The sequence below is a fragment of the Nycticebus coucang genome, chromosome 11 (assembly GCF_027406575.1).
Source record: "Nycticebus coucang isolate mNycCou1 chromosome 11, mNycCou1.pri, whole genome shotgun sequence".
In the NCBI taxonomy this organism is placed as follows: Eukaryota; Metazoa; Chordata; class Mammalia; order Primates; family Lorisidae; genus Nycticebus; species Nycticebus coucang.
This window is the reverse complement of record NC_069790.1, coordinates 60,981,140-60,993,558: the sequence shown is the minus strand read 5'-3', so window position 1 is coordinate 60,993,558 and position 12,419 is coordinate 60,981,140. Positions and strand designations below refer to the sequence as shown.

Below are 12,419 nucleotides of genomic sequence, written 5' to 3'. Positions count from 1 at the left end.
TAATATGGCAGCAAAGTGATACAGAGCTAAGAAAACTTCAGTTAATCTCTGGATTCTAGCAGTTAGTAGTTCAAAGGAAGTCAGTTTCACTGAGTTTGAGATTACTAGCAACAAGAGATTAAATTATAAGTATACTAAAAGGTTTTCTTGTTTTCTTAGTAATTAATAAATACTAGATGAAACCAAGGAATTGTAGTATTTTTAGAGAACTGTTGAGTTTTCAGTCTAGTTTTTTTCTCTCTCTTTAGAAAATTAGGTTGTATATCATGTTTTATTTAGTTTTCAAAATTCAAATGAAGAATAAAATATCACCAGTTGTGGCCAGTAGCAATGGCTCATGTCTGTAATCCTAGCACTCTGGGAGGCCAAGGCAGCTCAGAAGTTTGAGACCAACCTGATCAAGAGCATGACCCCATCTCTACTAACAATAGGAAAAGTAACCTGGCATTGTAGCAGGCATCTGTAATCTCAACTACTTGGGAGGCTGAGGCAAGGGGATCTTTTTAACCCAGGAGTCTAAGGTTGCTGTAAGCTAAGCTGATGCCACTGCACTCTAGCCTGGGCAACGGGGTGAGACCCTGCCTCAAAAAAAAAATCATAGTTTGGTATGTATTGTTTTAATGTAAATTAGAGGTAAAAATTATGAAATTAATATGTCTCATCCTTTCTGTTGTTCTTTCTCCATCCAGTTCTGGGAACTGTGAATATATTGTGCTTCCTTGCTGCCACATAGTGGCTAATCTGGGCATATATTAAAATAACTATTTTTTTGTTGCTCAGTGTAATACGGTAAAGGAAACTTCTTAAAGTGAGAATTGTCAAAAAAGGTTTCCCTTCTAAACCTTTCTACCAAATTAACTCTTTAGCATTATTTACTTTCAATATTCAAGTAGTATAAAGGTTTTGTAGGACTATGTATACATGATAGGTGCTAATGCACTTTTAGATTTAACAGGAATAGTACTTAAAATTTCATAACCATTTACATTTAATCTTTTATATGGGACTAAAATAATTTATTGAATTATGCCATTATTACTTATTTTTAATAGGGACTATAGAAAATAAAGAAATAAATGATTGCTCTCACATTTCCAAAATTAATTGAAAATTATTATTATATTGACATGAGATTATATTAACACTTTCAACATCAGTGTTCCTACAAAGCTCTGCCCACAGTCAGTTCTCTATGGAAGCATGTGACTAAATGTTTCATTGCATAATATGACTAATGTTTTCAACTGCAGTCTTTTCTTTCCCTCATATTTCATAGTTATATTAATTTTTATGTTTTTAAATTTCTGCTTGTATTCTAATTTGTCTATACTTCACCCTCACTTGTGTCTCTTTTCAAGACTTTTTGGGAGATACACATTGAAAATAATTTAAAAAGTTAAAAATTTGTTCTGGCCTTTAAATAGTATATTTTCTTCATTGCATCAGAAGGTTAATGCTTAGTTTTTCATAACCTTTTTTGGTTGAAAACTCTTTTGATAGAAAAGGAAAACAGGGACAAAAAGTACTAGACTGGCTCTCTTGGCTCAGCGCCTGTGACTCAAGCGGCTAAGGCACCAGCCACATACACCTGAGCTGGCGGCTTCAAATCCAGTCTGGGCCCACCAAAAAACAATGACGGCTGCAACCAAACAATAGCCGGGCGTTGTGGCGGGCGCCTGTAATCCCAGCTACTTGGGAGGTGGAGGCAGGAGAATCACTTGAGCCCAGGAGTTGGAGGTTGCTGTGAGCTGTGATGCCACAGCGCTCTACCCAGGGCAACAGCTTGAGGCTCTGTCTCAAAAAAAAAAAAAAAAATTAGACTGGATCTCTTCATTATAAACAGTCAGCTGGACAAGAAGTAATAAGTTGTTTCAAATGAGAAATTCTAACAATCATTAGAAAAGAATGTTACTCTTATAAAATTTTCCTTGTCATACCTTGCCCTTCAAGTATCTTCAAGTTCAAATTGTGTATATTCTACATACTCATGTGATGGCTCTCAATACCATTTTTTAACCCCTGGGCTAATTTTTCTTGAAAAACATGAATTAAAAGTCCTATATATACAGGATATGTTATACCTGAAATAGCATAAGAGGTTCAAATTTTGAATTTGTGAAATGTCAAAATAGTTTGTATATTTAAGATAGAGCTTTTATATCTCCTTTGAAATTTAAACTAATGACCCTAGTTCAAATACCTGATTTTTTATAATTTGTAGATAAGTTACTTTCAAATAACTTTGGTTATAGTAGCTGCAATTTTTTTTGAGACAGAGTCTCACTCAGTTGTTCTGGGTAGAATGCCATGGCGTCATCCTCTTGTCTCAGCCTCCTAAGTAGCTGGGACTACAGACGCCCACCACAACGTCCAGCTGGTTTTTCTATTTTTAGTAGAGACAGGGTCTCATTTGCTTAGGCTGGTCTTGAACTCCTGAGTTCAGGAAATCCACCTGCCTTGGCCTTCCAGAGTGCTAGGATTACAGGCATGAGTCCCCACACCCAGCTGTAAAATGCGATTCTGATGTAATTAATATTTGTTAACTTGAATTCCTTAGTGTCAGCAAGAGCATTCTTTTATTTTGTGGGTAGTAACTAATCCAGTAAATAAGGAAAAGAGTATGACCTCTAAGAACAAATAGACTACTGATCTATTAAGTAGCATTTTGAAAACTTCAGGAAAAGCCCTTGAACAGTTTTTAAGTTACAGGTAACCCTAGATCTGTGGTTTGCATCAGATTATCCATTGTCTTCCTAAATTTCATAGAACTATATCTATAATTCATCATTACTTTGCCCTCCAAGAGAAAGAGAATTCCTCATTTTTTTATTCATGCAGGATTCAGAATGGCTTTCTGAACCCATATGTGTATATCTATGTGTACGTGTATATATATATATATATATATTTTTTTTTTTTTTTTTTTTTTTAGAGACAGTCTCATTTTATTGCCCTTGGTAGAGTGCTGTGGCATCACAGCTCACAGCAACCTCCAGCTCTTGGGCTTAGGCGATTCTTTTGCCTCAGCCTCCCTAGTAGCTGGGACTATGAACCCATATATTTTATATCCATCTCTCTTTATTTTTATAAACTTACTTTATTTTCTTTGTAGTCAGCTAGAAACACTTTTTTTTAATAGTTGTTAATTCCACAGGGCTAAAGAATAGAATATCATCCTGATTTTATTCTTTAGAAAGAAAATTTTCCACTACTTTACAAATGACGCTTCAATCAAGGACTTTATTAAAAATTACTCTTACATTCTTCATTCCTATTGAAGCTTGCCATTTTTGAAAAAGAAAGTATCGGATGAAATAACTTACGCTGAAGATACTGCTAATTCAATTGCACTTCTGGGTAAGTTAAGCTTTCCCTGAGGTAGAGAGAAATGTCTAATTTAGCTAAGTTTCACTAAGAATACCTATTCTCTGTATCTAGGACTGTCTCTTATTTTCCAGTTGGGATTGAGTCATAGTGTGCCTGGTAACAATTCTGGAATTATTTTCTGGTCAGATGTTTCATGGTAACATAGGGGAGTGTAGGTTTCTTAAGTGTAAGGGATGGCTGATAGCTCTTTGCACTTATTGACTTGTATTATTTAGCTTGATGAAATGTTTATTAACTTTTATTATAAATCAAAAAGCTTACATCTCCCTTTTTCAGTAGTCACAAAAATATGTTTTCAACTTGGAACTCTAATACTGACTTGCTAGAATCATTAAGTGTTTAATTGTTCATTAAATGACCTAAAATTTTACGTAAGATTATAATGTGGTAGAACACTAAGAACTTTAGCATAATGTACATAAAGATGCAGATACCTCATGTGGTGCCTGTGGCTCAAAGGAATAGGGCGCCGGCCCCATATGCCAGAGGTGGTGGTTTCAAACACAACCCTGGCCAAAAACTGCAAAAAAAAAAAAAAAAAAAAAAATGCAAATACCTCTATTTTGTACATAAAAATATGAAAAAATTTCATAGAAGAGTTTATATCTGGGTTATTGCTTAATTTTCTGGAGAAAGAAAGTAATTTCCTGGGAAATGAGATCAGTGAGACACTAGCTCTTTGAGTCAACTCTTGAGACATGACAGCATGTTCCCAGAACAAACCCTACATTGAATTTATGCTTATTAATTTAGGTCTTTATTTGTGCAGGGGAAATGAAAAATATGTGATTGAGCCAATAAATTTAAAAAATATATATTTATAGAATAGTTATGTTCCCAGCATTATATTCCATACAGAAAAATGTTAGAGATTCAATTGGAATGAGTAAAAAAGCATTTTTATTTATTTTTTTTTTTAAATATGGAACGCTTCACGAATTTGCGTGTCATCCTTGCGCAGGGGCCATGCTAATCTTCTCTGTATCGTTCCAATTTTAGTATATGTGCTGCCGAAGCGAGCACAAAAGCATTTTTATTTTTAACGTAGATACCCTTTTATATCTAAATGAGTTTTATAGGCTTTAATTACATTTGTTTTGGATGAACTACCTACCCACTCTGTAACGTAGAATAGGTGAAAGTATCATGGAAATTAAACATGGGTAGTTATAGACTACCATAGGAAGCAGGAAGATGGAGAAATAATGGGAAACTTTAACTCTGTGAATTTCTTTCATCAGTGGAAATTTATAATGAGAAGCCAACCCAAAAGAAGACCTGGTAGTATTAACAGAGAAAAAGTATACATTTTGTTGGTAACATTGTTTTTAAAATGCCCTTGTTGTCCTTATTTTAAAACATTGATTCTGAGAATGCTGACATGCATTTGTGGTATAAATACATGATCCATGTTTTTATTGTTAACCTGTTTTTTACTTAAGATTGGCCAGCTACCTATAGAACATGTTACTGTCTAATTTGAGAGCAGTGTGAACTCTTATCTTTGGGCAGTATGAACTCTTAGCTTTAGGTGGTTTCCTTCACGGATTACTAACTATAAGTACTGCTGTCTGTCCCTTATTTTTTGATTGTCAGAAACATGAGTTTACACGAAAATAATAGTGTGTCGTATGTGAAGTGCTGAACAAAGACTATTCCTAATTTTTACTAATAACTTCCAATTTCTACTATATGGTAGTAAGTTATATCATGTTTTCTTCCAAATAATACATAGATATTTCTGACTCAGGAGCAGAATTCTGGAAATGCATGAGAGAAGAACTTGGCATTTTGCTCCAAGATTGTAAAACAGGAAATTATGAGATATTATCTAAACTGACAAAGACTAAAAGGGTAGAGAAGCAGATGAGAAGCTAGAATTTCCCATAAACTTGAATATTTGCTTAGTTTTATTAAAAATTTGCAGTTGTTCCTGTTGCCTAAGTTTTTTAAATCATAGTGATTCTCCAACTCCAAAAGCAGGGTCCAAAAATAAAATAAAATTAAGAGAATAATATTGTAACTGTCTTTTGGAAACAGATTCCTAAAGCAAGGGTCAGGCTTTTCTTTGTTCTTCTTCCTTCTGTCCACTTATTTCTCTACTTGCTGACCACCTCCAGAGATGACCATTACGCAAGGCCTAATGCAAAGGAGGAACACCTAGTTATTCTTTCACCCTCAGAGAATCCAACCAGATCTGGTTCAGTTCTGATGCTGATGTTGCTGACTTCCATTGTGTTCAGGCATCCAGAGAATGTGGATCCAGAGTCTCACAGGTCATTTTCAGATTTCGCTGGAAATCAACACTCGTAGAATTTCAACAGAGTACATGCAATCCAGTTTGAAATATGAGCTGAAGCCAATTCAGTAGTAGTTTAGATATGACTGAAAAGGAGTCGCCCCTATTCCCCAACCCTACCCAGATAACTCCAACATAAAACCATTACATTTGCCTGTAGGGCAGAGTGTCTTAAAAATGCACTCTCTTTCAGTCTTCCAGCAAATTGAAGAGCAGAGCTCACCTCGAACTTCTTGAAGCAAAGAATGTATTATTAAAGGCAACAAATTGCTGACTCTTTAGTTAGGAACACAATTGGCTCATAAATGTAACACATTAAAAATAAAATAATAATGGTAGCTAACACATCTATATGCTAAATGCTGTTCTTAGCCTTTTTCTCATATTAACTCATTTAATGCTTACAAAAGTCTTAAATGTGGTAAATATTAATATACATCTTGAAAAGAAGTAATACTCAAGTTTACATAGGTATTAAATGATAGAGCCAAGATTTAATCTTAGTCAGATTTCAGCATTTATGTTATTAATCATTATTCATTTCTTTCTAGAAAGAAGAGGTTGAATTGCTTGAGGGCCAAATGTATGAGGATAGATCCAGGGTATTGTATATGTGTATATGCATGTATGTATCTTTGTATGAGTGTGTGTGTATATGTACATATATGCATATATACATAAACACAAATTATACATAATTCAGTTTGAATCTCTGAGACTATTTTTAGTAATCATTATTTACATTTATGCTTAACTTGAAAGTAAGCATATAATAGTATTATTAAATAGCAGTCTTTTATCTTTCTGGCAGGTGACTTAATGAAAATACCAAGTTCTGAATTGAGGATACAAATTTGTAAGTGTATTATTGACTTTTATCATGCAGAACCACCGAAGAAGTATATTCCAGGTAAAGTTTCAATGGTCCTTCAGTAATAACTTATGTATTTAGAGAACAGAATATTCTGTCTCATTTCTCTTTAAATTTGAAAGACACAATGAGCTCCATAAATGTAACGTATTAAAAATAAAACTATGCAGCCATAAAAAAAGAGAGAGACTTTACATCTTTTATGTTTACCTGGATGGATCTGGAACATATTCTTCTTAGTACAGTATCTCAAGAATGGAAAAAAAAAGTATCCAATGTACGCAATACTATTAGGAAACCAATATAGATACACCTTCATATTCATATGAATGATAAAACACAAAGATAGTCCAGAAAGAAAGGGAAGGGGGGAGGACGAGTGGAGGGAGGGTATTTAGTGGGATCTCACCTAATGTTCATAGTGCAAGGATACATTTCAAACAACTAAGAGTATATTATAAATGTCTTACCACAAAAATAAGTGAGTGAGGTTATGGTTATTGCATGGTTATGGTTAATGTTACAATGTAGCATTCTACACTGTATATCATATCATCACATTGTACCCCATAAATGTACACAGTTATCATTTAATAAAAATTAAGTTAAAAATAAAACTTTTTGAAGTTTTGAGTTCTTCAGTCAGTCCTAAAAATTTTTATATTTTTTTTCAGTTTTTGATTTGCATACTTCTATACTGATACTAAGTATTTAGGACACAATTCGTACAGTCACACTCAAATTAGGTTAATTATAATTATTTCTATTAATGTTATTTAATTCTTTTGATTTAAATTATCTCTGTTATTTTCTAATTTTATAATTTAATATCACTTTATAATTATTCATAATATCTGTCTTACCTAGTTAGTTGTTAAATTACTAATTCTGGTGCCATTCTTCATCATGTTTGGGAAACGAGTTCTGTACATTACAGCTCAGGGACCGTAATATAAATGGTAAAGTGAACCGCACTGAAATGGGTGCTATCAAGAGCTGGGGCATTTGCACCAGGAGGATATCATGTTATTTAAGACAGACTTTGTACTCTCATGGTTTCTGTAATTTGTAATCAATCTAGGAAGCAAGAAAGGATAAATTTTTTTTAAAGTTATATGTTCCTTAATATAGGTAGAAATAAGAGTCTGTGATAATCATAAACAATCTTTCTTTGAACTAGAGAAAAATGGGAAGACATCTAAACTAGAGAAATGACTAATGAGATTATTAAATGTCCAGTTTGAACTTTCAATGAGACAAGTGGAAGTGTTTGGTAGATAATAGACACGGATACTAAAAGCATACAGATTTGGAATCTATGAAATAGAGATGAAAATTGACACCATTAGAATGGTTGAGTTTGCTAGGAGATAAAGCATACTACATATAAACAGCAAGGGACCAAGAGTGACATCATGAAGATTTCCCATACTAAGGTTTGTAAAGAATTATTTAAAGAAACTGGCAGTGAAGGGAAGTTCAAAGAGGAGGAAGAAAACCTAAGACTGCCACACGCTGTGTGCCAAAGAATGGAATGTTTGATGAAAGAGGAAGCGGCCTCAGTGTCAAATGCTACAGAGTCTTCTGTAGTTGAGGAATGAAAAGGCCAAGTTAGGGCCGCGCCTGTGGCTCAAGGAGTAGGGAGCCGATCCCATATGCCAGAGGTGGCAGGTTCAAACCCAGCCCTGGCCAAAAAAAAAAAAAAAAAAAAGAGGAAAAAGCTTTCTAGCCGGGCGTTGTGGCGGGCGCCTGTAGTCCCAGCTGCTCGGGAGGCTGAGGCAAGAGAATCGCGTAAGCCCAAGAGTTAGAGGTTGCTGTGAGCCGTGTGACGCCATGGTACTCTACCCGAGGGCAGTACAGTGAGACTCTGTCTCTACAAAAAAAAAAAAAAAGACCAAGTTAATGTGGTATCTGAAAAGGATTAAAGAATTAGAGGGTTATGAGAGTAGAGGCAGTAGGTTTGATAGTGAGGAAGTAGAGGCAGTTCATGAATGAAGACTTATGTTTTAAGAACATGTAATGAGAAAGTGGAAGATGGAGAATAGCTCAGCTGGTAGCAAAGTAAAAAAAAAAAAAGGGTATTAGGGTTTTGTCATTTTTAGGAAGAAAGAAATGATGTTTGTAGGCAGTGAGCTAGAAGCTGGTGAGTGGGAAATAGGAAGTCAAAATTCTCCCATACTGTGCAAGAGTGAGACCCCACCTCTACTAAAAATAGAAAATTAGCTGGATATCATAACAAGCACCTGTAGTCCCAGCTACTTAGGAGGCTGAGGCAGGAGGATCACTTCAGCCCAGGAGTTTGAGGTTGCTGTGAGCGAGGCTGACACCACAGCTCTCAAACCTGAGCAACAGAGTGAGACTCTGTCTTTAAAAAAAAGTGAAGAACAATTTATGCATAATGCAACCAATTACTCCATGGTCATTGTATGCAATAAACATTTCTTCTTTAAAAAAAAAAAAAAAAGGAAGTCAGAATTCTCAAAGAAACCATTAGCGAATGCCACTAGCTCTGGTGTATGTGGCTGGTACCCTAGCTGCTGAGTTAAAGGCTCCAAGCCGCAAAATTAAGAGTCTTGATGCTTGAACTGTGGCACAGTTTCAAGCGATGGTCTTGGCTGGACACCTGAGACAATGGCTGAGAAGTCCTCAGTTAGCAGATAAAGGAGACATAGCCCTGAAGGCAGGAATCAAGTCCATAAGCTTTATGATGTATAGAAATGTAGCCTTTATGGACATGCACTCTCACTAGAAAAAGATGCAGTAGCATGCCGGAGGTGGTGGGTTCAAACCTAGCCCCGGCCAAAAAAAAAAAAAAGAAAAGAAAAAGATGCAGTAAGTACAAAGTACATTTTGGCCCAACTATGATGGACTATCATTCAAATAAAAAAATTTACGATTTTAGAAAATTTTTACAACATGGGAAAAACTTACAATAAAAATTTTAGTGGCTGCAGTAGAATATAAAACTCTGTATGCAATCTCTAGAAGGTAACATTATAGGTAATTTCTGTCTTAAATTCACGCAGTAAGTAGCAAGAACACACCATGCAGAACCTATCACAGGAGTGGACAGGGCTTTGTCCACAGCCAGAGATCAAGTTTGGAAGATGAGATAAACTGACAGTCATCTCAGAAATAGGGTAGAGTCAGGGAATCTAGCTGATCTCAAAAGTCAGAGAGTTAGATAAGTGAGATCACTAATAGAGAAAATGGCCTTGTCTCAAGTAAACAAGTGTCCTCTGGTTTTTTTTAATCCCTCTCATTGAACATAGTTAGGCAGACTCCTGCATCAACTATCTGCAGAGGTAGTGTTTCTTACAGGTGCTGAGGCAAAAGTAAGTTCTTAAAAGACCTGTCATCAAGAATCAACCTCCTCCAAATACCATTAAATTCATTAGCATTTATCAAAGCTTTACATTTTTCACCTCTTATTTTATTGCTGGCACTACATTAATGTCATCCCTTAAAAGCACTGAAGTAATGCATTGACCTGAATAGTGAAACTGAGTAGGTGGAAACATTCAGTATTTGTAGTTATACCATTTTCCTTTATGGAAAGTCGTATTACTGACAAATAAGAAATTTTGTTCTCTTTTAGAATTTAAGATGTGTCCCCCAAATTTGTGGTCCTATTTCAAATGCTCCACCAGGGATCAGCAAACTATTTTGACCATAGGCCGAAACACGAGATCAGACAATTAAGTTCATGAATTTGGCCTGAAAAAGTGCTACATACTTCATTGCCGATATCTCTACAGTCACTTTTGAAGTACTCCCATTGGGAAGCTATGCACCAACACCAGCACCTACTCCACCCTTCAAAGCAGTTTTGGAACTCTTTTTCTGGAATGGCCATCAGAGATATTGTCATGTGAGGTCTGACAATTAAGTTCATGAACTAGTCCTAGAAAAATTGCTTTTAACTTGCTACAACATCATGCTACAATGTGCTATGCAGTTGAGTAGTTGGGCGGCGCCTGTGGCTCAAGGAGTAGGGCACTGGTCCCATATGCCGGAGGTGGTGGGTTCAAACCCAGCCCTGGCCAAAAAAAAAAAAAAAAATCAGTTGAGTAGTTGAAAACAAAACTTATAACCTAAAATGTTAATGCTATCTGGGCCTTTACAGAAAAAAATTGCCCATCCCTATGCTATGCAATTGTTAAATGCCACACATTTACTTTTAAAGGTCATTGGTTGTTGCCATTACATAATAATAAATTACTCATTCCTTTGGTCTCAGTGATCATTATGTGAGATAATGGTATGTATTTATTAACTAACTGTTGTTAGGTTACCAGCAAGCTAGTTCATCATATAAGATTCAAATGGCTGAGGTCGGAGGATTGGCAAAAACAATGGTCCAGTCAATGACATTGCTTGAAAATCAACTTGTTGAGAAACTTTGGGTACTTAAAGTTCTGCAGCATCTCTCAACTTCTGGTTCGTATAATGTTATCAAGTTTGAACACTTTATTGCCAACTGTTTTTGTTTACATCTAATGATGTCGATACTATAAAACAAATAATTTTTAAAATTTATTTTCAGGAGTTAATTGTACTTTAATGATGAAAGCACAAGCAGCCAGTGGAATTTGTGCTCACCTCAATGACCCAGATCCCTCTGGGCAGTTTCTGTTTCGCTCATCAGAAATACTTTGGAACTTATTGGAAAAATCTTCAAAAGAAGAAATAATACAACAGCTTAGTAACTTCGAATGTTTGCTGTAAGTATATATGGTTAGACTGTTAGACAGGAATGGTTTTTCACCTTAAAATAATAGGCAGTAACATAACTAACATCTTTGTTTCAATCTATGCTCAGTTAGACTTTTGATTCATATGATGGCTGTGTTTCAGGACATATTTTTGGTGCCATGATATAATGAATCTGCACAGTAACAAGCCTACTATTCTATGTGAAAGATTGTAAAAGTTGCTTATTAAATTATGCTTTTGAATGTGTAACATAAAATTAGACGTTTAGAAGAATTATTTCATGGGCGGTGCCTGTGGCTCAAGGAGTAGGGCGCCGGTCCCATATGCCGGAGGTGGTGGGTTCAAACCCAGCCCCGGCCAAAAAAAAAAAAAAAAAGAATTATTTCATTTATTCATTCAGTAAATGAAGTAAGTAATTTCCAAGTTCTAGATATTGCAGTAAGGATTAGCAATAAAATGTGAGTGAGCCTTAAAGTTCACTTATTCAACAAATAAATATCACCTGCTCTGTGCCATGTTCAGTACTAAGCCAAAGAAATACAATTTGAAAACAATATAGACCTGATTTCTAGTTTCATGGAATTTAAACTATGCTAGTAGAGATGGAAGTAAGTAGAGGATTAAAAGAAAATATGTTAAATGTTATGAAAGAGATTATTGCAAGGTACTACACATTTTTCAGAAGGTGAATCAGCATATTGCTGTTTACAAGTGACTAAAAACATAACGCAACTGTTTTAAGCAATATAGGAAATTTGTGGGCTTGTGTAACTACAAAATCAAGGGATAAAACTGGTTTTAGGTACATCTTTATTCAAGGCTCAGCATGACTTGGTCTCTCTTCATCTCTCTGCTCTGTCTTCCACTGTGGTATTGGCTTTACTCCCAAGATCCACATGGTAAAGACCTAAGAAGTCTACGTTCAGGTCAAATCAACCTCAAATCAAGCAGAAGAGGAGCCTGCTGTCCTGAAAGCTCAGAGAAAAGTCTTTGATTTGAGTCCTTGTTGGCTCTGAACAGTCTAATGTTGGTCAAATGCCCATTCCACAGTGAATTACTAATGCGAGAGGAAAGAATGTGCTGACTGGCTGGGAGGCAGCTGAAGGCAGCCTCCCAGGACCAAAAGTTGGTGAATACCTAAATAAA

The 12,419-nt window shown here is 35.5% G+C and overlaps 1 protein-coding gene and 1 non-coding gene across 8 annotated transcripts in view; one reads left to right on the top strand and one right to left on the bottom strand.

The window, feature by feature from the left end:
- CFAP69 (cilia and flagella associated protein 69) overlaps positions 1 to 12,419 on the top strand; it is a 65,151-nt gene that overhangs the window by 18,233 nt on the left and 34,499 nt on the right. For 3 of the 7 annotated variants that reach the window (XM_053553706.1, XM_053553707.1, XM_053553705.1), the window contains 4 exons: positions 3,281 to 3,357; positions 6,498 to 6,596; positions 10,848 to 10,997; positions 11,104 to 11,281. In XM_053553706.1, coding sequence (XP_053409681.1) covers positions 3,281 to 3,357; positions 6,498 to 6,596; positions 10,848 to 10,997; positions 11,104 to 11,281 — 504 coding nt within the window. Of the gene's footprint in view, positions 1 to 3,193; positions 3,358 to 4,829; positions 4,919 to 5,618; positions 5,664 to 6,497; positions 6,597 to 10,847; positions 10,998 to 11,103; positions 11,282 to 12,419 lie in introns of those variants that run through there. The other 4 variants (XM_053553711.1, XM_053553709.1, XM_053553708.1 and 1 more) reach the window with 4 other exon arrangements.
- Positions 4,304 to 4,410, bottom strand: LOC128560471 (U6 spliceosomal RNA). Its single transcript, XR_008372970.1, has one exon. It is a non-coding gene; the product is annotated as a U6 spliceosomal RNA (small nuclear RNA).